The sequence below is a fragment of the Chrysochloris asiatica genome, unplaced genomic scaffold (assembly GCF_000296735.1).
Source record: "Chrysochloris asiatica unplaced genomic scaffold, ChrAsi1.0 scaffold00102, whole genome shotgun sequence".
Classification (NCBI taxonomy): domain Eukaryota; kingdom Metazoa; phylum Chordata; class Mammalia; order Afrosoricida; family Chrysochloridae; genus Chrysochloris; species Chrysochloris asiatica.
In genome coordinates, this window is record NW_006408620.1 from 1,319,087 (window position 1) to 1,343,574 (window position 24,488).

General features: G+C 40.9%; 1 protein-coding gene across 2 annotated transcripts in view; it reads right to left on the reverse strand.

Annotated features, from left to right (window-relative positions):
• PRKCB (protein kinase C, beta) overlaps positions 1-24,488 on the reverse strand; it is a 448,755-nt gene that overhangs the window by 153,165 nt on the left and 271,102 nt on the right. For both annotated transcript variants that reach the window (XM_006867193.1, XM_006867194.1), the window contains exons 6-7: positions 10,310-10,466; positions 9,022-9,156 (exon numbers count right to left, since the gene is read on the reverse strand). In XM_006867193.1, the coding sequence (XP_006867255.1) occupies positions 9,022-9,156; positions 10,310-10,466 (292 nt within the window). The remainder of the gene's footprint in view (positions 1-9,021; positions 9,157-10,309; positions 10,467-24,488) is intronic.

The following is a 24,488-nucleotide window of genomic DNA, read 5'->3' on the forward strand; positions in this document are numbered from 1 at the left end:
CCCAAAAGATAAAATACTTGGGAATAAATTTGACCATAGAAACAAAACACCTATATAAAGATAAGTACAAAACCTAACTAAAAGAGACCTACATAAATGGAAGAATATACCATGCTCATGGATATGAAGCCTTAACATTGTGAAAATGTTAATACCCAAACTATGGATAACATTGTGAAGAGTGAGAATTCTAGAGCACTTAATTGTGCTCACGTGGAAGTTGTGCATAGAATACGAAGCAGTCCTTCAAACAAAACAAGGAGATACTGAATGTTGTGTTTAAAATCAGGAAGGGTGTGTGTCAGTGTTCTGTACGTTCACCATACTTATTCAATCTGTATTCTGAGCAAATAATATGCGAAGTGGGACTATATGGAGAAAAATATGACATCAAGATTGAAAGAAGGCTCATATGCAGATGGAACAATCTTGCTTGCTAGAAGCAAACAGGACTTGAAATACCTACTGATAAGGGTCAAGGAATACAACCTTCAGCATGATTACAACTCAATGTAAAGAAGCAAAAAAACCCTCACAACTTGGCCAATGAAATAACATCATGATAAATGGAGAAAAGATTGAAGTTGTCAAAGATTTAATTTGACTTGGATCCACAATCAACACTCATGGAAGCAGCAGTCAAGAAATCAATGTTATTTCATTGAGCTAATCTGCTGCAAAAGATTTCTTTAAAATATTAAAGAGTAGAGATATTACTTTGAGGACTAAGGTGAACCCAACCCAACCACCCATGATCGTTTCAGTTGCCTCATGTGCATGTGAAAGGTGAACAATGCATACAGAAGACTAGAGAAGAAGTGATACATTTGAATGACGGTGTTAGTAAAAGAAACTATTTTTTATACCATGAACTCCCAAAAGAACAGACAATTCTGTCTTGGAAGAAGTACAACCAGAATGCTCTATAGCAATGAGGATGGTGAGACTTCATTCCACATACTTTGGAAATAGAAAAGGACATCATGCTTGGTAAAGTCGAGGGTCAGCAAAACAGAAGACTCTCAACAAGATGGATTGATGCAGTGGCTGTAATAAATGGGCTCAAACAATCGTGAGGCTGGCACAAGATGGTAGTGTTTTGTTCTATGGAAGATGATATGGTACATCCTTAAAAAGGTGGAGATAGAGATACCATATAACCCAGTAATCCCACTACTGGGTATCAATCCTAGGGCAGTAAGAGCTGTGGCACAAACAGATAAATCCACTCCTATGTTCCTCACAGCACTATTGACAATAGCATAATGATGGAAACAAACGAAATGCCCGTCAATGGAAGAATGGATAAACAAATGATGGCATAGCCACACAACGCAATACTACAGAATAACGATGAATCTATGATGACTCTACGTAACAATTCATAACAGGATGAACCTGGAGGACGGTATGCTGAGTGAAATAATTCAATCACAAAAGGACAAATAATGCATAAGCCCACTCTTATAAAAAAAAGTCAAGAAAAGGTTTTCACACAAAAAGAACATTCTTCGATGATGGCCAGGGGTGTTTGGGAAAGGGAAGGTCAATGACAAACTCGAGATGCAGTAATGGTCATCTATGAGTTGATGCACAGGTAGACATACAGTTTTAATGGGTGTTAGAGGGAGCATGGGACTATACCCATGAAAGATCTAGGTGTGACAGAAGATACTAATACATGTGTAGTTACCTATGCTATAAATATATCCATGAATCTGGTGAAGCACACAGGGAACAAAGTTATGAAAACTTTTTAGACATAGACCAAACATGTTGAGGGGATGAGTCAAGGGTCCTGGAAGCTCAGGACCATAATTCTTGGGGACACCAAGATTAACTGTCATAACATAGTCCGCAAAGACTATGTTCTACATCCTGCTTTGGTAAGTAGCCCCTCAGGTTTTAAACGGTCTTGAACAGCCATCTAAGGGACAACTATTGGTCTCTACCTGTCCAGGGGAAAGAATGAATAAAACAAAAGACACATGGAAACAATGAGTTCAATAGACATGGGTCACAGGAATGTCAACCTCCATGACCTGAGATCAGAAGAACTGAATGGTGCCCAGCTACCACCACCAACCACTCGGAAAGGGACCATATTAGAAGGTCCTGAATTGAATGAGGAGAAAATATACAACAAAATCAAAATAAAGACAGAGCTTATTGGTCAGAAAGAGATGTGAAATTTGGACAACGAAGAAGGAAGACCATAGAAGATCGACGTAGTTGAATTATGATGTTGGAGAAGAATATTAACGGTACCATGGACTGTCAGAAGAACAAACCAATCTCTGTTGGACAAAATACAGTCAGAATGCTCCTTGGAAGCCAGGAGGGTGAGATTTCATCTCTCATGCTTTGGACATGTTATCAGGAGGGACCAGACCCTTGAGCAGGACGTCATGCTTGGTAAGGTGGAGAGTCAATGAAAAATAGGAAGGCTCCAACGAAAGGGACTGACCCAGTGGAAGCAACAGTGGACTCAAGCATAACAATTGTGAGGCAGGCGTAGGACTGGGCAGTGTTTCGTTCTGTTGTGCATAGGGTCACTGTGAGTGAGTACCGACTCGATGGCCCCTAACAACAACAACCATCATCCTCCAGCAGTTTCTATATTTGTTTCTTGTTTGTTTTTCTCTATAGTATAGCATTTCTGAGCCTCAAATGTGCTATGCTTTGGTATTTATTTTTGTTCATTTTTCTTATTTTGTGTATTATTTTCCATCTAGAAAGAAAACACCAGGAGATCAAGGATTCTTGTTTGTTTTGCTCACCAGCAAAGGGCTTGGCACAATAGGTGCTCATTGTATATAAATGAACGAATGGCTAGTGGTCAGCAAGAAGGTAAAATGGTAAGAAAAAGTATGTATTGCAGCAAAGATAACTTTATGTGGGTATACCTTGAAAGTAAGTCTTGAAGAGTTATATAGAGAATGCTATTACTTAAAAATATATTAGGCTAAAGTCATTAGAAATAAAACTTTCAAAAAATGCTTTAACTTCACAAACACATACAAACAAGAGAAAAACAAGAAGGGCTAGCTGAACATTATAATAATGTGGAATTAACAACCAGTAAAATGTCTACCCTACAAATAGTAGATATAATATTTTTATTGAAATGTCCATAATATTTATCAATAGTGAGAATTACACTAAGCCAAATTGTTAGAAAAGGACAAGAGATAATGAAAGAAAGAAGAGTGTACAAGGCTATATTCTCTGCCTACAACAAACTTTAACTTATTGTTTGTAGGATTTCCAAAGAGCATCTGGTGAGTTTGAACCACTGACCTTGTGATTAGCAATCCAGTACTCGCTATGACTTGGAACCGACTCCATGGCCATAACCACCACCACCCCTTATCCTAAACCACAGCTTAGTATTAATAATAAAAAATTAAACCAACAGATTATTCTCAAATGCTTGATTGATGTTTCAGTAGACTAAGGTGAAAGAATAAAAATAAAACCAGTCTGATATTCAACTGGGATTCTAAGACAACACACCCTCAGAAAAGAGAAACAAAGAGAGAGAAACAAATACAAATCCCAGAGCTAATCCTATGAAGAAACAAAACAGCAACACTATAACAGATGAACCATTGGAAAATAAAAATGAAAGAAGGAGACAGCATAAACAAACAAAATTAGTAACAAAGGTCTGACAACAGATACAGCGCTGGAGGGGAAGATGCAGAGGAGTGAGCTAGGACTGACACATCACATCTGGGAGCTTTCACAATCGGGGCTGCTGATTCTACCACATGGTTCTGCCTTCCAGCACAGGAGCACAGCGTTAAGATTCGATCTCCCTTCCAGATGGGAAAACAGAGTCTCACAGAGAAGGCCTGCTACAAGAATCCATATTCCTAGAATCAAGATCATATCACTGTCTCGGCCCTAAATCTGAAGAGGGCTTTATCAGCAAAAGAAGAAGAAAGCTTTTATTTTGCAAATATTCTCTCCCAGCTCTTATTCCATCAACTTCATAACTATCCTAAGATTTAGATAAAGGTGGTAAAATTATCTCTGGTAAATACCTGCTGAGAAAAGGATGTCGTTCAGAGGGCTATGGTCAGAAAGCATTCATTTAGTTGGAAGATCCAAGGTTAAAACAAAGCCGTCTAACCATCTAAGCCCTCTGTCAGACACTCCATCTTGTGCCTAGAGTCACTATGAGTTGGTGCCAACTCAACAGCACCTAACAACAACAAATGGCGGTCTGAATGGCCTCTTTGGTGGTGTCTGTTCATGTCCTTTGCCTGTATTTTGATTAGATTCTCTTTTTGTTGCTACTTTTGTTGACGTTTTCTATATAGCTTATAGATTAGACCTTATTTGGCTATGTCTTTGCCAAAGCCCTTTTTCTCTGTTCATAGGTTCTCTTTTTACTGTCTTGTTTAAGTCTTTTGATGAGCCCCAGTTACTTAATTTATCTTCTGCTATTAGTGAATTTTAAATTTTGTTTGTTAGACAATTTATGCTAGAAATTAGGTCTCCTAGCTCTGAGCCTATGTTATCTTCTAGGAATTTAATAGTTTTTAGTTTCAACCCTTAGATCTTTGAACCAACTTGGGTTCAATTTTGTGTACTATGTGAGGTATAGATTCTGATGAATTTTTCTACATGTGGATATCCAGTTTTGCCAGCACCTTTGTGAAGACACTGGTTCCTCTCCACTGAATGGACTTTGACCCTTTGTCAAAGATCTGCTATCTGTACATGGATGGGTTTACTTCTGAGTTCTCAATTGTATTCCATTGGTCTATGTGTCTGTCTCTGAACCAATATTAGCCAGGCTGTTTCGATAACCAGGACTGTATAGTACATTTTAAAGGAGCTCTGGTGGAAACCCTGAGCTATGGGTCAGAACTGACTCGATGGCACTTAACAACAACAACTGATGGCATAATGATTACGAGTTAGGTTACTAACCTCAAGGTCAGCAGTTCAAAACTACCAGCCTTCCTCAGGAGAAAGATGAAGGTTTTTGCTCCAGTAAAGATTTATGGCCTTGAGCGTAGTGGTTATGAATCGGGCTGTGAACCGCAAGGTCAGCAGTTCGAAACTATCATCTGTTCCGCGGGAGAAAGATGAGGCTTTCTGCTCCCATAAAGATTTACAGCCTTGGAAACCCTGTACAGGGTCGCTATGAGTCGGAACCGACTCGACGGCACATCACAACAACAACAAATCCTATATAGTGTCACTATGAGTCGGAACCAACTCCATGGCACATAACTACCATCACTATAGCAAGTTTTGAGACTGGGAAGTGTGAGGCCCCCTGCTTTGTTAGTCTCTTGCAATAGTGCTTTATAGTTTTCTTTGTGTAAGTCTTTTACGTCCCTGGTTAGATTTATCCATCGTATTTTATCTTTTGGTGGTTAAAGTAAATGGTATTCATTTCTTGATTTCCTTTTCAGAATCCTCTGTTCATAGAGTAACCCAGCTGATTTTTGTGCATTGACCTTGTGCCCTGCTACTTTGCTGAATCTTTCTATTTGTCCCAATAACTCTCTTGTAAAGTCTCTGCAATTTTCTATGCATAGGGTTATGTCATCTGCAAATAAGGATAAGTTTTACTTCTTCTTTTCTAAATTGGATCTCCTTTATTTCCGTTTCTTGCCTAATTGGTCTAGCCAGGACTGTCAGTACAAAAGTGAATAAGAGTGGTGATAAAAGCCAGCCTTGTCTCATTCCTGTGTTCAAGAGGAATGCTCTCAATCTTTCTCTGTTGAAAATAATGTTGGCTATTGGTTTTGCATACATGCCCTTAATTATACAAATTTCCCTTCTATTCCTATTTTACTGAGAGTTTTTATCAGGAGAGCGTGTTGGAGGATATCAGATGCCTTTTCTGCATCAATGGAGATAATTATGTGATTATTTCCCTTTGTTTTATTTATGTGGTGAATTGCCACGTGACCTTTTAAAGTCATGCTAGAGCATATTCTAATTAGTTCTCCCTTGCCTCAGGAAATTTAATTTTCTGTGACTTACTATTTACAATGAAGTAGGACCCAGATGGTCCCCGATTCTGTAAAGTTAGGTGTCACCTTTAGAAAACTGAGGTGAGATATTTTTGTTTTTCTGTCTGGTAGTTACGATAACCCCAAAGGTTATAATTTTATGGCTCAGGTTACAACTATATATGAGGAGGCTTTGTGGAAAAGTGGAATTAAAAGATAATGGAATTTTTCCATTGACTTTTTGAAGTCCCCTTGTAAATACCAAGGTCCTTGTGTGGTTCAAACCATCTGGTAGCGTAGTGGTTACGAATTGGGTTGCGAACCTTAAGGTCAGCAGTTCGAAACTACCAGCCGCTCCGCGGGAGAAAGATGAGGCTTTCTACTCCCGTAAAGATTTACACCGTCGGAAACCCTGTACAGGGTCGCTATGGGTCGGAACCGACTCGAAGGCACTTAACAACAACTAAATCTACAGATTATTGCTTGAATCCATCTAGGGAGTAGGTATGGTGGTCTGTTTTCATAAATTCCAGCCAAGAACATCCTAACACTGCTACCCTATAACACCGCAGAGAAATCAGTAAAAATCTTGGCTTTTCAAGAGAAGCCAGATACCAGACTTTTGTGGGAACTGTCCTGAATTTTAAAATATGTATTGGCCTCTTCTTGTTGTTGTTTTGGCCTGATGACCAAATAAAACATGTGCACCAGTTGATATTGACGAGAAACTCACAAAAATGCCCAAACTTGCAGATAGTACCCATGTGACCTAGCCTCGATGACTTTATAATCAGAACTCGACTAGAGAAAGACAAAACAAAACAATTTTTGATAAAGACACAAATGTAAATTGCTATAATTTTATGAACTTGACCTATAGTTATGGATGTTTGTTGTTGTTGTTAGGTGCCATTGAGTCGGTATTGACTCCTAGCGACCCTATGCACGACAGAATGAAACACTGCCTGATCCTGGGCCAACTTCACAATTGTTGTCACAATTGAACCCGCTGATGCTGCCACTTGGCCAATCCATCTCATTGGGGTCTTCCTCTTTTTCTCTGACACTCCACCTTACCAAACATGATATCCTTCTCCAGTGACTGGTTCCTCCTGACAAATATCCGAAGTATGAGAAACCATGTTTGGCCACCCTGACCTCCAAGGAGCACTCTGGCTGCACTTCTTCCAACATGGATCTGTTGGTTCTTTTGGCAGCCCATGGCACTTTCAATATTCTCCTCCAACACCATAACTCAAATGCATCAATTCTTCTAAGGTCTTCCTTGTTCACTGTCCAACTTTCACATGCATATGAGGGTATTGAAAATACCATGGCTTGGGTCAGGTGCATCTTAGTCCTCAAGCTGACATCTTTGCTCTTCAACACTTTAAAAGGTCTTGTGCAGCAGATCTGCCTAATGCAATAAGTCGTTTGATTTCCTGACTGCTGCGTCCATGAGTGTTGATAGTCGATCCAAGAAGACAACTTCAATCTTTTCTCCATTGATAAAAATGTTGTTTATTGGTCCAGCGGTGAGGATTTTTGTTTTCTTTACATTGAGATGCAATCCATACCAAAGGCTGTGCTCTTTGATTTTCATCAGTAAATATATTAAGTCCTCTTCACTTTCAGCAAGCAAGGTTGTATCATCTGCACATTGCAGGCTGTTAATGAATCTTCCTCCAACCCTGATGCCACGTTTTTCTTCATATAACCCAGCTTCTCGGATTGTCTGCTCAGCATGCAGATTGAATAAGAATGGTGAAAGAATATAAACCTGTTGTACACCTGTCTTAATCTTAAACCATTCAAATACCAACTGAGAAGGAAGAAGTCTTCACATCAAGTATAAATCCTCTCCCTTCTGTATACAGGGTAGATAGGGACAGGCAACTAAGACATTGGCTACCTAAAATGTTGTTGTTATTTTTAGGTGCCATCAAGTCGGTACCGACTCATAGTGACCTTATGCACAGCAGGAACGAAACACTGCCTGATCCTGGGCCAACCTCACTACTGTTGCCACACTTAAGTCCATCGATGCTGCCACTTGGCCAATCCATCTCATTGGGGGTCTTCCTTTTTTCTCTGACCCTCCACCTTACCAAACATAGTATCCTTCTCCAGCGACTGGTCCCTCCTGACAATATGTCCGAAGTATGAGAGACAAAGTTTGGTTATCTTTGCCTCCAAAGAGCACTCTGATTGCACTGAGGGGGCAATAAAGGCACAAAGTGACTGGCTTACAAGTTTTCAAGAAGGAGTTTTGTTTAAGAGTGTGTGGGGAAGGGAGAGTCCTTACTGAATAGTTTTCATTTTATCTAGATGGGTCTGATGAAAAGAGATGGGGATAAGATTCTTATAATTCAATAGTAAGTAATTATTATCATGACTAATTGCAATTGTCACATCTGCAAAGGTAGAAGTTTTATAACAAAAAGGGGGGAGTAGTTAATTTTATAGTCCAGAAACAGAGAACCCTGGGACCATCAAAGGAGAAGAGCACAAGTGGAATGTGGGACATTATCCAGAGAAGCAGTGACACCAGAGATGGAGGCAGAGATGAGGACATGGAGAGAGGGAGCAGCTGAGGACTCTAGACTCGTGGAAAGAGAGGGACTTAGTGCTGGTGACCAGGAGGCAGGCTTGCAGAATGTGTCCTTTGGTTGTTTAAAATTATTATTATATGTTCCTGAGTGTTTTGGTGTATATCCCCCACCCCCAAAATAACAACAACAACAACAAACAAAACAGAGGGAATAGAAGCAAATACTGTTGAATGATGATGCATGGAGGAGACTATAATCATTGCAATGAAACAATGGGGTAAAACCGATGTCCTCCCATGTAAACTATCACTCAATTCACAATAAAAACTTTAAAAAATATAACATATGCAGTAAATGGAGCCAACCTACCATCATCACTCAGTGACTCTCTTTAGTCCTGCACTTTTAGAAGAGAAAGAAAAGCATACTCGATCCCATGTTTGATGGGCCAAGCTAGAGTGTAGCTTTCGAAGCAAAATCTTTCTTACCAGCCATCAACACCAGCTTTCTGAAGTTCAGAAATCCCAAATGACAATGATCCCATGAAGTCATTCCTGCTGGTTAGATCCCAGTCCCAAATCTCTACAGACAGTCTTCTGTCTTTGTCCGATTCTTTGAGCTGGCTGCAGAGAGATGAATGAGAAGTCAGTGATGTTTGTAGAGGACTCTCAAGTAGACAAAATGTCCATGAGGATAAACCCAGAGGTAGAACTATGAAAAGGCTACATGGTATTGCAAGAATCACGGTCTGTTTCCCTAGCTCCTCAGGGAGGGAGAGTTTCACCTGTTTGACAGTTCTGTGGCTTAAAAGGCAGAGAGCATAGGTCAATTCTGACAGGCAGTTCTAACTGCTTCTACTACCTTATGTCTCCATGGGGGAGTGATGCCCAGGAAGTCTTACAGACATAGTCACTATTAGACATAAGGATATCAATTATCTCACCATGTGAAAATGTATAGGTGTAATTGGGCCGGTTCTGGAATCCCTAGGTGGTGCCAAATGGTTATGTGTCTGGCTGCTAACCAAAAGCCTAGAGGTTCATTCAGCTCCACACAGGGGAGTCTCAGAACAAAGCCCTCATGATCTACCTTGAAAACCAGCCATTAAAATCTCTGGAACATAGTTCTACTCTAACACACAAGGGGTTACAATGAGCTGGAGTAACTGGTCTCGATGTGTTCACCTAGATGGAGGTTGAGAATGAGGTTGTTATCTGGGGGAACTTGTCTCTTCTGAGGTGTGGCCCACAAGGCACCATGCTTTTTTGCGGTGGTTAAAGCATGACTACCTGAGGTTCAGCCCTACTCCGCCCCACATTTACTGTGAGACTTCGGACAAGCTATTGAACCTCGATATTGGTAAAATGATATAAGCCAAGGAAATCTTATCACTTAATGGAGTGCTGGCTATACACAGTATGTGCCCAATAAATAGGAGCTGCTATAGAAGCAGATCAGAGCTCTCAACAGGCTGCAAACCGAGGACCATCCACAAACTCAGCCACCATGGGAGATCCTGAACTTCTCCGGCAACTTGCCTTCACATCGCAGCACACGAACTCTTCCGTATTCCATACCACACGTAGTCTCAACACTTTTTTTTTTTTTTAATAGGTTTTGATTTTTATTTGGCTCTCAGTAAAAAATTGTAGTTGACAGAGGGAGGATGGGAGATGGAAGAGAAAGAAAGAGAAGCTGAGACATATTAGAGAAATCTCAGCTGGCCCACACCCCAACCTTCACCTCCCCTTCTGCGCCGGAGTGACAATGACTTACAATTTAAACGTCTCGTTCCATTCAGGATTGAGGGAGCACTTGATGGTTTTGGTCTTCTGTTTGCTCTCACTTTTGGGATCAGGAATCAGCTTCAGTTTTACATAGGGATCTGACAAGCCATTGGGGTCCATAGGGACAAGGTTTTTGGCATCTCTTACTAAAAAAGGAAAAGCAGTTCCAGCATTAATGACCCTGAAAATGTTTAAGTACCAACCATTGGTGACTGTTGTTATTGCTAAGTACCACTGAGTTGGTTCCAACCTATAGTAACCCCTATAGAAGCGGCTGGTGAGCTTGAACCGCCAACCTTGTGATTTAAACCGACATTGCAGTCCAGCGCATTAGCCTGCAGCACCATACCAGGTCACCAATGGTGACAAGAGAACCTGTGGAAAAGTCCTCGGTGTCCCCTCACTTTAGCATGAATTTAAATGCATTAATATCCATAGCTCTGGTGTGGCGTTGTGGGTTAATATGATGGACTGCAAATCTGTTTGAAACACAAGGTCAGCAGTTCAAGGTCACCAGTCACTCCGTGGAAACCCTATACAGGGTCGCTATGAGTTGGAACAGACTTGATGGCACTTAACAGCAATAATAAATATTCATCGCCAAGCAGTGGGATAAGTAAGTATCATGCATATTGGTTTAAAATTGCTTTCCTTCTTTCATACTGCTCTTCCCACCTCACTCCAAAATTAACCATGAGTTCTTTATGCTTGTTTCCTACAGGGCCCAGAAGAAAGACTTTGCCTCTAAACCAAGATGCACCTAGTGTGCATGCCTCACCCATAGCCAGTTACTCTACAGAGCCAGTCCACAGAAAGAAGTCTGTGGAAATGCTGGCCATATTATAACCAGGAATGGTGGACACTGCATTAAGGCGTCCAGCAGATTGGCTTTAGAAAAGGAAAGGAAGCAGCGGGTCAGTCGTGGAGATGCAAGTGGGAAGATGAGGAAGAAGTCAGTTAATTTAGAAATCAATTCCAAAGCTGGAAACCTAGGTGGTCACAGAACGGAAACTAGAATATGACAATTATACAGATGTTAAGAATACCACTCCTAGCGGCACAGTGGTTAAGAACTAGACTGCTAACCGGAGAGTCGGCAGTTCAAACCCAACAGCTACTCCACAGAAGAAAGACGCAACAATTTGCTTCTGTAAAGAGTCCTGCTTTGGAAACCCTATAGGGCAGTTCTATTCTGCCTTATGGGGTCACGATGGGTCCGAATTGACCCAAAAGCAACAGGTTAAGAATACAGTGTCTGTTGAATAAAACTATAGCTAGGAAAAATCCCAAGTAACACCAGCAAACTGGAGTTCTGGTGTGGTACTGTAGGATAAGCACTGGACTGCTAACCAGGAGGTTGGCGGTTCAAACCCACCAACTGCTCCTTGGAAACCCTATACATGGGCACTGTGAACTGGAATGGACTCATCGGCACTTAACAACAATAACACAAGCTTAAAGGACACCAAGATTGCAAAGATAGTTCAACCTTGTTGTTGTTTTGACTCATAGCGACCCTGTATAGGGTTTCTGAGGTTTTAAATCTTCACAGGAGCAGAAGGCCGTATCTTTCTTCTATAGAGCAGCTGGTGGGCTCAAACCATGGACCTTGTGGTTATTGTATGGAGTCCAGTCCTTATCGTATGGAGTCACTTTCCTAAGGAAATCTATCACTAAACTATCAGTCCTATTAATAGGTTAAGGGGAAAAAAAGCGTAGGATCACTGTAACCAGTGAATTTCCTTAACAAGGATAAAGGCTATTTGCCTGAAATAATAACACTACATTTAATGATAAATGCAATCCCATTGAAGTCCAGAATAAAACAGAGATAACCACTATCACAGCCATTGTTTAACATTGTTTAAAGACAAGAAAAAGAAATTCTAAAAATACAAGATGCTAAGAAAGTCAATTAGAAGAGAAAATATTGGAAAGTAGGAGATAACATTTTCCTCATTTAAAAGATGGAAACCTTTTCTTTCCATCCATTCACACTAGCTTCCGTCTCTGGTCATACCCTGGGGTTTATTGGTACAGAAATGACACCACTTCAGTCTCACTGTATGAACCCCACTATCTTATGCTGTTCCCTGTTTTTACAATTCATTTACTCTAGTCCTGGTGTGGCATTGTGGGTTAATGTACCAGACTGCAAAGCCATTTGAACTGCAAGGCTGGCGGTTCAAGCTCACCAGCTGCTCCTCGGTAAACCCTACACAGGGTTGCCATGGGTCAGAACTGACTTGATGGCACTTCACAACCATAACAAAGTACCCCAGTGAAACCACTCTTCAACCACCCGTGAATCCATTGAGCCTGGTGTGTTTCCTCTAGCTCCCCATCCCTGTTTGCATTAACTCCATTCACCTAGCTTAAACGTGATGGTGTGGTGCTGTAGGACAAGCACTGGACTGCAAGGTCAGTTTGAACTATAAGGTTGGCAGTTCAAACTCACCAGTTGCTTCTTGGAAACCCTATACAACAATCACTAAGAGTCAGAACTCACTCAATGACATAACAATAACATAATCACTCCCTTGCAAGGACCCTTAACTCCTTTGTCCTTCTTTCTTTCCATTTTATGTATCACCTAAAACCACAGACATGGTTAAATATTGTCCCCCCAGTGACTAAGCATTGCTGGCAGGGGGAGGGCGGGAGATCGACTTGCCTAGTGTATACAGCTAATAAGGGTTATCCCTGGGTGGTACAGTTTATGTACATGGCTGCTAACCAACAGGTTGGTGACTTGAGTCCACCCAAAAAAGCTGCTGAAGAAAGGCCTGGCTATCTAATTCTGACAAATAAGCCAACTGAAAAGTCTATGGAGCACAGTTCTACCCTAATACACATGGAATAGGTATGTGTTAGAATCAGCTTTATGACAATTGATTTTTGTTTTTAGACAGGGGTAAAAACTTACTAGATGAGATAAGAAAGGAGCTGGGTGAGCCGCCAGATGAGTTACAAGGGTTTCCAGGACTCAAGTCCTAACATACTCTTCAATGACATCTACGGAACTCCCTGATTAACAGTGAATCTGTTTCTTTTGAACCCTTCCAGAGTCCTGGTGTGGCACTGTAGGATCAGCACTGGTCTGCCAACCACAAGACTGGCAGTTCAAACCCATCAGCTGTTCCTTGGAAACCCTCTACAACGTCATTCTGAGTGGGAACCAACTCAGCAGCACTTTAACAACGACAACAGAGGGTGAAAGTAAGTAAAAATCTTCACAATTGGACCCATAAGAAACATCATAATAAATGGAGAAAACATTGAAGTTGTTCAGGATTTCATTTTGCTTGGATCCACAATCAATGCTCATGGAAGCAGCAGTCAAGAAATCAAATGGCACTCTAGATAGACCCAGAGAGGGAGAGGGGCTGTGTGCTGACAACCGGGGGACAGACTTGCTGGATATACCCTTTGGTTGGTTGATGATGCATGGAGGGGATTGTAACCATGGCATTGTAACAATATACAAAAGGATGAATATAAAGCTAATGTTCTCCCATGTAAGCTATCACATAATTCACAAAAAAACAGTTTAAAAAAGAAAGATATCAAATGGCATAGCACAGTCAGCAAATCTGCTGCAAAAGATCTCTTTGAAGCGATCAAAAGCAATGATGTAGACTAAGGTGTGCCTGACCCAAGCCATAGTATTTTCAATTAATCCACATGCACATGAAAGTTGGACTCAATGCATTTGAATTATGGTTTGGAGAAGAATATCGAGAGTACCATAGAGTGCCAGAAGAACAAACAAATCTGTCTTGGAAGAATTACAGCCAGGATGTTCCTTTGAAGCGAAGATGATGAGACTTTTTCTCATGGACTCTGAACATGTTTTCAGGAGGGACATGCCTCTGAAGAAGGACATCATGCCTGGCAAAGTAGAGGATCCGTGAAAAAGAGGAAGAGCAGCCAATGCAAGTAATTGGCTCAAGCACAACAATGGTTGTGAGCAAGGTGCAGGACTGGGCAGTGCTTCGTTCTGTTGTATACAGGGTCACTATGAAAGGGTTCCGACGCCATAGCACCTAACAACAAAAGCAGTATTTCTAGGGTGCATAAGAATCACCTAGAGGTCTCGTGAGAGGCACAGATTCCTGGGACCCACTCCTATAGACTCTGAGACAGTACGTCTGCAGTGGGGCCTGCTAGCAGAGATAGCAGCCCTGGGCTAATACTGTGTTTCCTCATTTGGACAAGTTCCCACAGGCTGCTCATGTTGCCAGCTCATGGAGCCCCCATGAACTGATGCGGTCCTAAATGATAATCATTTCTTAAGATAATCATGCATTTCCCCCATAGACGGCACTCTCCAACTGTCACTTTCTCCTATTTCCTGTGCCTTCCAAGGAAAAGAGCAGATGCCAGTGTCTAGGCCAGGATCTTGGAAAGACACATCTATCACACAGTGAGCTCCATTGAAAACAAGACTAGAGACACGCTCAGGTGCCAGAGACTTGTCTGGATGGCTGACTGGCAATACAATATGCAAATGGCAACAGCTCATTTTCCTTGTCTCTAGCAAGAGCCTCTCCCCCGCCTCTTTAACTGACACCATAAGAGCAATCGTTTGGAAGAAAATTCTTCTATTATAAGTTTGTAACTGCATAGCTCCTCCAAAGTGTTCTTTCCAGAATAAGCATGTGTTGGACCCTAGTGTTGCCAGTCTCCCAACTAATGGCTTAAGAATGATCTGTAGCAATCTACAAGAAGAGGCTGAATGATGAAGGCAGCTGAAGACGAAGACAAGTGAAGACACAGGGAGGTATGCAAGGGCTAAAGGGGATAGAGGTGAGCAGCGATCTATACACAACCTTGGAGCCACAGTGTTTTGTGGGTAGACACACAAATAGAGGCACAGGCTGACTGGGTAGGAGAGGAGGAGGAGTGAGTATGAAAGAGGGTATATGAACGTGGGTATTTTTGCCGTTGCTGTAAACACACCGATGAATACGGTGGAGCAAACAGCCAGTAAATGATGAAAATCACCACTAACTGCTCCGAAAGGGATCACATTAGAAGGTCTGGGATAGAGTGGGAGAAAATGTGCAACAAAACTCAAAATTATTTTTAGAAAAGGACAGAAAGAGACTGGAGGAACCCCAGACTGTGGCCCTCAACCATCCATCCGGTCTAGAAAGGAACTCACCCTCTTGGCCAAATGTTCAGCCAAGCAGTAAATAGGTATTTAGGGGGGGACATCAACACTAGTAAGGTATTGTTGTTGTTGTTAAGTGCCGTCGAGTCGGTTCCGACCCATAGCGACTCTGTACAGGGTTTCCGAGGCTGTAAATCTTTACGGGAGCAGAAAGCTTCATCTTTCTCCTGCAGAGAGGCTAGTAGTTTCAAACTGCTGACCTTGCGGTTCACAGCCTGATTCGTAACCACTACGCTACCAGAGCTCCAAGAAATGGCCAATCATTCAAAATCTAAAGGGCAACATTTACCTAAAGACAAAGTTGAGAAAGGGATGGGAAGGTGAATGGAATGGAAACCGAATCCACATGGAGGAAGTGGGTTAACTGTTGTTGCAGGGAGGGGATTGCAATCACTGAGATGAAACAAAGTCTCTGATTGGTTGGGTGTAAACCTGATGATCCTGTCTGGAAACTTTCACATAATTCACAATAAAAAGTAAAAAGAAAAAAGAATGTCCTGCCATTGAACATCTAGTTTCCCTGGACCCAACGTTTCTAAATGAATCATGGTTCCACTTGTAGCTTCTTCTACTTCTATCCTTTGGACAATTGTTCTAAAGGCTAAAATCTGTGTGTGGGAAGAAATAGGGTAGAGATGACTTTGGAACTGTTGGCATTCATGTCTTACAGAGCTCTGGCTCCTAAAACTACTATCACATGAGCTGCTGACAGTAGCTTCAGGCTAAGAACCAAAAGGCTGGCCCGCCTGAAGCTTTTCAAAGTAGAGTCACCTATGCATCCAGGATGCAAATCTCTCTAGATCGCAGTTGGTGAAAATGACTTTGATTTTTTTTTTTTTGATAAATGTTTCTTTACTATCTCTGTTGAAATCTAGCCAGCCCAGATGGCACAGCCTGCTTCACACAAGCAGAAAGAGCAACCTTCCCCCTGGTGGAAGTTTGTAAAATGTACCGGAGAAAAGTCTGATTCAGTAAATATTACTGGCTCTGGACAGCCGGGGGAGGGGGAATTGTTTCCATGAAAGGGTCTTCAGAATAAGCGTGGTCTCCATATTCTGGTGAAAGTTATCAAATATGGTGCTGAATTCATAAAAAGAGAGCATTCATTTTAACTGTTTTCCAAAGAATGGTTCTTCACCATTTACTTAAATGTTTGCAATATCTGCTACAAAAACCATTCTTTATCAAGTACTTTCTTTGTCTTTCCTCACCCAAAATTTTGCAATGATCAGCTACAAGTCTGAATGGCTAGGCTGTATCAATGCCTTTATCTTACAGAATGTCAGTTGGGAGTGCCTTTTATTAACTCCCTTTAAAGGGACAAGCTCTTGAGTACACGTTTGTCCTCAGAACAGTAATTCAAAGCATTACGGATGAGAATATTTGTAACGGCAGAAGGTAAGAACTAACCTAAAGTGCCCATCAACAAGGGAAGAGGAAACTCTGATACAGGCATACTATGGGGTATTGTTGTTGTTGTTGTTATGTGCTGTGGAGTCAGCTCCAACTCATAGCGACCCTGTACAGGGTTTCCGAGGCTGGCAATGTTTACGGGAGCAGAAAGCCTCATTTTTCTCCCACGGAGCAGCTGGTAGTTTCAAACTGCTGACCCTGAGGATAGCAGTCCGATTATTATGCACATGTTCATAATCTCGAGCTATCCACATGTTAGGGAAACAAAGGCAAGGTGAAGACAGATGACGAGAGCATCATGCCTCTTTGTTTAAGAAAAAGGGTGAGGTCATTAGTGATTGATCTGAGGACTTGGATCTGACTATGGCATAAAGTCACAGCAGTAAGTCAATACTGCATCTCCTAAATTTGGACAATTATGTACTATACACACGTAAGAGAATGTGTCTGCTCTTGGAAAATACATGATTAAGTTAGCAAGGAAAATGGTAGCCATGAATCCAACATATTCTGAGACGACTCAGAAAAAAAGAATACGTATAGGTTGGTTGGTTATATGCCGTGGAGTTGGTTCTGACTCATAGCGACCCTGCATAAGGTTTCTGAGGTTGTAAGACTTTACAGGAGCAGAAAGCCTCATCTTTCTCCTGCAGAATGGCTGGTAGTTTCGAACTGCTGACCCTTGAGGTTAGCAGCATGACTCGTAACCATTACGCTACCAGAGTTCTTTATATACCTATATACATATTTATAAAGAGAGAATAATAAACAATTGTTGTTGTTGTTGCTTTTAATGCCATTGAGTTGGTTCTAACTCAGTGTGATACTATCTGTATAGGGTTTCTGAGGCTGTAAATCTTTACGGGACCAGAAAGCCTCATCTTTCTCCCACGGAATGGCTAGGGTACCTCAAAGCTGGCCATGGTTCAGTTATTACGCATCTAACTGTCTGTATTGAAAGAGACGATCCTTGCCGTGCTTTTTATAATTTTGAGATCATTAAAATAAACTATTTTCTTTCTGTGCTAAAAGAGCCGCTTCAAATCGGCAAAACAAAGAATATAACAAATATATTTTCAACAAGAGCTTATGAAGATAAGTATTAAAAAGTATTGCTACCAGTTCATGCATGCACAGGTTTACTCTAACCAAAACATGTTTCAACAAGGTTTTGTGACTAGTAAACAGCTGCAGACAAGTTTTCTGTCAAACACTTTTATGAATTTCTTCTTTGTGGTTGTTACTCAGTGCCACTGAGTCAGTTCCGAGGCATAGTGACCTTGTATAGAGCTTCAAAGGCTTTAAATATTCGAGGGAGCAGAAAGCCTCATCTCTTTAGGGCCTTCAAAAAATCCAATTAAAACAGTGGCTTCTGAGGAGATCTGTGGGGTCAATTAAATTCAAGGCAAAGAGGTCAGCTCAGAAGTTATGGGAATGGTTTTGGGGATTCCCAAGGGATAATCTTAATAGATTTTCTCGAAGGACACAGGTTGATCTTGAGGGCTTATTATGAAGTTTTAAGGAGCTGGGAAACTGCATTCGTGAAAAAAAGGCCAGGAAGCAGGTTGAGGGCTCTTTTCCCATCATGATGATGTACTTGTTCATTTCTTGAACGTAGTAAGGACTATCCTCTGAGAATTCCTCTGGGAAACCTTATCCCATCCACACTCCAGCCCTGATCTTGTCCCTTCATATTTTTGTTCCCAAAACTCAAAAAAACATTTAAAAGGAACACAATATGAGTCCCTCAAGATGCAAAAGCTGTCGTTTTACATGGTATAAATCAAAGAGTGAAGAATTCTTCAGGGCAGGGTTAGAGAGACAGAAACACTGCCTTCAGCACGGGAGGCTAGATAGAGATAGATCGAGAAACAATAGCTTCACATTTTGATATTTTTTGATATTTTCTGTAAGATCATTTTGTGGCAATACTTTTTCTTCCCATCATTTTGTAGCAATACTTTTTGTTTGGAAATATATAGAAAGGAATCTAGAAAATACGTACAAAAGCTTTTTCTAAATATGGTCACATCTGAGGAAGAGGTAGCGGGATCTGGTTTAGGGGTTGCAGGAATAAGAGACTTAAATATTATAATTTACATTTGAATGTACTTTTATATTAATTATACTAAGATTCAACTTTTAATGATTCAGTTACACACTGATGCCTCTGAGAACTATGAAACTCAGAGAACGAGTCCCATGGTGAATACCAGGCAGACCCAGGATGACCCCACTGAGATCATTGAGGCACAAAGCTTAACACTCAGCACATGCCCTAGGGTGCAACCAGGGGTTTAGGGTGAGACAGGGCACAGGAGACAAATCTCAGCCATCAACCTGCTTAGGAAATTCTGCAATATTTCTTTACCTCTAAAACTCTTCTAATCTAACTTCCAGGTGGCTGATAGTTAACCAAGACTTTAGTCACCCCTAGCCCTAGTCCTCCCAAACACCCTACCACACCCTCTTAAATTAGAAGCTTATTTAGTTCTTTGCTCTACAATCGACTCCTTGGATTCCTGTTTTATTTCTTGGCTTTTTGAATTCCAAGGTCCTCTGATTCTGTTGTGCCCTGTATCACTGATTCCCCTTCCCTGTCAGTCTCCTTAACTGGCTGTACCCAACAGTCTCATTTGGTAAGCTGTGATTACAAAGCAAACACACTTGGGGCTTTGGACAGCCCACACCCAGTGTCTAAGTCATCCTGAGCACATCTTAGCCCACAGGCTCCTAGAACAGCTGGTTTCCCATCACTGCTGGCAGTGGGATAGTTAACACACATCTAATGATCTGTGTTGAAACAGACTTCCAGCTGGGACCATCACAGTGTCTGCCTAGTAGAGGAGGGCTGTCAAGTCCTAGCAAGTGAAATGATGAGCGAGGAGCTAGTGCCGATGAATTGGGAATGAAATTAGCTACAGTGGGGCTTTGGAGTCAAACAGATCAAGGTTTGAATCTTGTTTCTATCATGACTTTCACCAACTATACAACTGTCATCAAAACACCTCTCTGAGAGGGACTGAGTGCTGGCGGCCAGGAGGCAGGCTTGCAGAATGTGCCCTTTGATTGTTTACATTCTTATACATTCCTGAGTGTTTTTTGTGTACACTCCCCCACCCCACGCCCTCCAAAAAAACAAAGGGAATGGAAGCAAATACTGTTGAATGATGACGTACAGAGGAGACTGTAATCATTGCAATGAAACTATGGTGTAAAGCCGATGTTCTCCCATGTAAACTATCACTCAGTTCACAATTTAAAAAAAAGACCTCTCTGAGCATCAGTTTCCCTGCCTCTGAAATACTGATAAAACCACAGACAAATCAAAGGTTATTGATCACGCATCCCAGTTTGCCCAAGGCAGCCCGGCTTCACACCTATTTCCTTTCACTCTCAGGAGTCCCAGAGTAGACAATACATGATATAATTACCATAATTATGATAATGAATGAATAATGAATCCCTGGGGGGAGGGGGAACACAACAAATGGTTAAGTAGTGGTGGTTGCTATGTGCCATGGAGTCAGTTTTGACTCATAGCAACCCTGTATAGGGTTTCCAGCACTGCTAAATGAAAGATTGGCAGTTCAAACGCACCCAGAGGTGTCTCAGAAAACAGAACTGGTGATATGCTTCTGCAAGGTCACACACTTTGAAAACCCTATGGAGTAATTTTACGCAGCATACAAGGGGGTCACCAGGAGCCAGTGTCCACTCAAAGGCAATGAACAACAATGTGGAGGATAACCGTATTAAAGCATTTAGGATAATGTAAGGGATATGGTGAAGGTTTGAGGAAATCATATGGCGATTTCCTTGAAAGAACGTAGCTCAAACCGTATGAAGTTCATGGTGAAAAGAATATCCTTCCAATATGATTTGCATACAACTGAGTCTGCAGAGGCTAGTACAAGGGCAAGATGATCTGAAGATGAACGATGAAACCATTCCTTTCTTTTTGCCACCCCACCCCCAGCCCCATCCCAGTGTAGTTACCGCCTCTAATGGCTCTCCCTTGGAATGGCACCTCCTCTGACCCCAAAGAGAACTGTTCATATGTTTTTACTTCCATGTTCCCTTGACACCAAATTTTCAATTCATCAACTTTCCTTTTCTGTGGGTCCTCAGTGCACTATTTTAGTTTCGCTTCTTTCCTAATCCAGCCCACATGCAAGAGCCCTTCTACCACATCTGGCCAGGGACTTAACTATCTTCACCAGCATCCTGCCTGGTGCCTCCAACCACCAATGATACTTAGCTTATAGAGGACCCCAAGAGAGAAGGGTCACATCTGAGGGCTAGATACTACCATACAAGTCACAGTTTGGCCAGCCACATTGCTGTCAACCCTACTGGATATTCCTAGTCCTCTCCTGTTCCCCACAGTAGCAATTCCAAGTATTTACCATTCTCAACGGACCCTCTGTTTCTTAACTCCGTCTCTCATGAGATGATCTTGTGTACTGTGTATTTTTATCATTAATTCTCAGTTCTACTATGTTTTCATCAGAAAATGCAGACTGAGCAATTTCTGTGGCAGTTGTAATTTTAGAAGGGTCACTTAATAAGTATTCCTTTGTAGTTAATATCCCTAATCTTGAGGATGCTAGAGAAAAAACAAAGACCCTCTTATTGAAAGGTTAGACTTCAAGATTTAGGAATTTGATTTAATTATATTATCTATAGCCATATTTGTGTTTTGTTTTATTTCCCAGAGAATGGCAAAAAATATTTTTTGTAAGTCTTCCTGTTATGATGGTATTTTTGTAAATTTCTCCTTTCATGTCTGTCAGCATTTATGTAATCTGATCTTGCTGCTGCTTCTGCCATGGGCCGTCGCACTGGTTCTAACTCATAATGACCCTGTACAGGGTTTCCGAGGCTGTAAAACTTTACAAGAGCAGAAAGCCTCATCTTTCTCCCATGGAGCGGCTGGTGGGTTCAAACTACTGACCTTGTGGTTAGCAGCCCAACACATAACTCATGACACTAGCAGGACTCCTCCTCACAGTTTGGTCCTATGTTGTTGTTACTGTTGTTGTTAAGTGTTGCCGAGTCGGTTCCGGCTCACAGCAACCCTGTATGGGGTTTCCAAAGCTTTATTTGACACTTTGCAGGAACAAGAAAGAGCTCATCTTTGTACCGCAGAACGGTTGGTGAGCTTGAACCTCAGACCTTGTGGTTTGCAGCCCAGTGTTCATCATATGGAGTTATGTTAATTACATTTCATGATTACATTCAGTCTTAGATTTTACCTTTCATCATTAAAAAACCTCCTTTTATATAGCTTATTACTTGTTTGCTTTGAATTCTACATTGAATATTGAATCTTTTCAATTTGCTTTGGTCTTTTCTTCAGAAGAGCAAATATCCATTTACCCATGGATAAATACTATCTGTCCTCTACATCTTTTTCCCCATGATTATATTTATTTTGTTTGTTTGTTTGTTTGCTTCTTTCCCTACCATCTGAAAGCATCCCTTTAGCTTGTTTCATATTATTAGTTACATTTTCCATTAGGTAGTTTTTACTGTCTTGGTATGGCATGTGGGATAAAGCACAAGAACACAAGGTCAGTTTGTACCACAAGATTCAAACTTACACCCCTTGAACCACTCCTTGAAAATTCTATACAGTGTCACTATGAGTCGGAACTGACTCAACAGCACTTTACAACAACAACAATAATACATATTAATTTTACTATTTGAAATTGATAGCATGATTCCCTTCTTGTATGTGACTTCCTCTTAACCAGCTCCTTTTTAATCTCAGTCTATTGCCTGTAATCTCTCTCTTATTTTTGCTTTTTAGTTCTTTTCTTCCCCAGTCATTTATCTTAAATGAACAACAGTAAAACTGAGTTTTTGTTCAGTGTACAGCCCACTGTTTTTTTTCAACACGTGTATAGATTCACAACACAATTACAATGTAGATCAATTTCATCACCCCAGAAAAATCACTTTGCTGCTCCTTGATAGTCACAATCTCCGTCTACCCCCAGAGCTCCCGGTATCCAGGGTGGATCTGGTCTCCATCACTGTAGGTTCAGCTTTTCAGAAATGCCATATAAATGTGACCAGGGCCAATCTCAACCTTTTGAGATTGACTGTTCTCACTCAGCAGAATGCTTTTTTTTTTTTTTTTTTTTTGTCTTTTATTGTGAAATGAGTGATCGTTTACACTACATATACACATTTACACTACATATACACATTTACACTACATATACACTACACTCTTGGATGACTATAGCTTTCTGTGTTGCTATTGTTGTTAGGTACCAATGAGTTGTTTCCGACTCAGAGCAACCCTCTGCACAACAGAACGAAACATTGCCTGGTCCTGCACCGACCTCACAATCGTTAACACTTGAGCCCATTTGCTGCTGCCACTGAGCAATCCATCTCGTTGGATGTCTCCCTCTTTTTCACTGACCTTCCACTTTACCAAACATGATGCCCTTCTTCAGTGACTGGTCCCTCCTGATAATATATTTAAAGTATGAGAGACAAAGTCTCAACATCCTGCCTTCTAAGAAGTATTCTGGCTACACTTCTCCCACCACAGACTTGCCTGTTCTTTCGGAAGTTCATGGTTCTTTCAACATCATAACGCAAATGCATCAATTGTTTTATAGTCTTCTTTATTCACTGCCAACTTTCACATGCATATGAAGTTACTGAAAATACTCTGGCTTAGGTCAGGTGCACCTTAGTCCTCAAACTGACATCTTTGCTCTTGAACACTTTAAAGAGGTCTTGTGCAGCACATTTGCCTAATGCAATACATTGTTTGATTTCTTGACTGCTAATTCCGAAAGTGTTCATTGTAGATCCAAGCAAAATGAAATCTTTGACAACTTCAGTCTTTTCTCCATTTATATGGATGTTATTTATTGGTTCAGTGGTGAGGATTTTTGTTTTCTTTACATTGAGGTGCAACCCATACTGAAGGCTGTGGTCTTTGATCTTCATGAATGTGTATTTTAATCCCTCTTTGCTTCCAGCAAGGAAAGTTATAAAATCTGTATATTTTAGGTTACTAATGAGTCTTCCTTCAATCCTGATGCCATGTTCTTCTTCATATAATCTAACTTCTTGGATTATTTGCTCAACAAACTGATGATGTGATTCTCTAACTTATCTTTGTTTACAAAAATGGTTTTAGCCATTCCAGTACCTTTGCCTTTTCATATAAATTTTAGAATCACCTTGTCTATAGCCACAAAAAATCATGTTATAATTTTTATTGGAATTGTATTAGATTCACAGTTTGATCTGGAAGAACAAACATCTGTATTATGCTGAATTTTCTAACCCATGACCATGATATGTTTATTTATTGAAGTCTTTGTTAATTTCTGTCATTGGCGTTTTGTAGTTTTCAACATATTGTGGATAGATTTGCTTAGTCTTATAGCCATATATTTCATTCGTTTGGGGGCTATTTTTTATTGTATTTAAAAAAAATTTGTTTCCAGTTATTCATTATGAATATATATATATAGTTGTTGTTGTTAAGTGCCGTCGAGTCGGTTCCGACCCATAGCGACCCTGTACAGGGTTTCCGAGG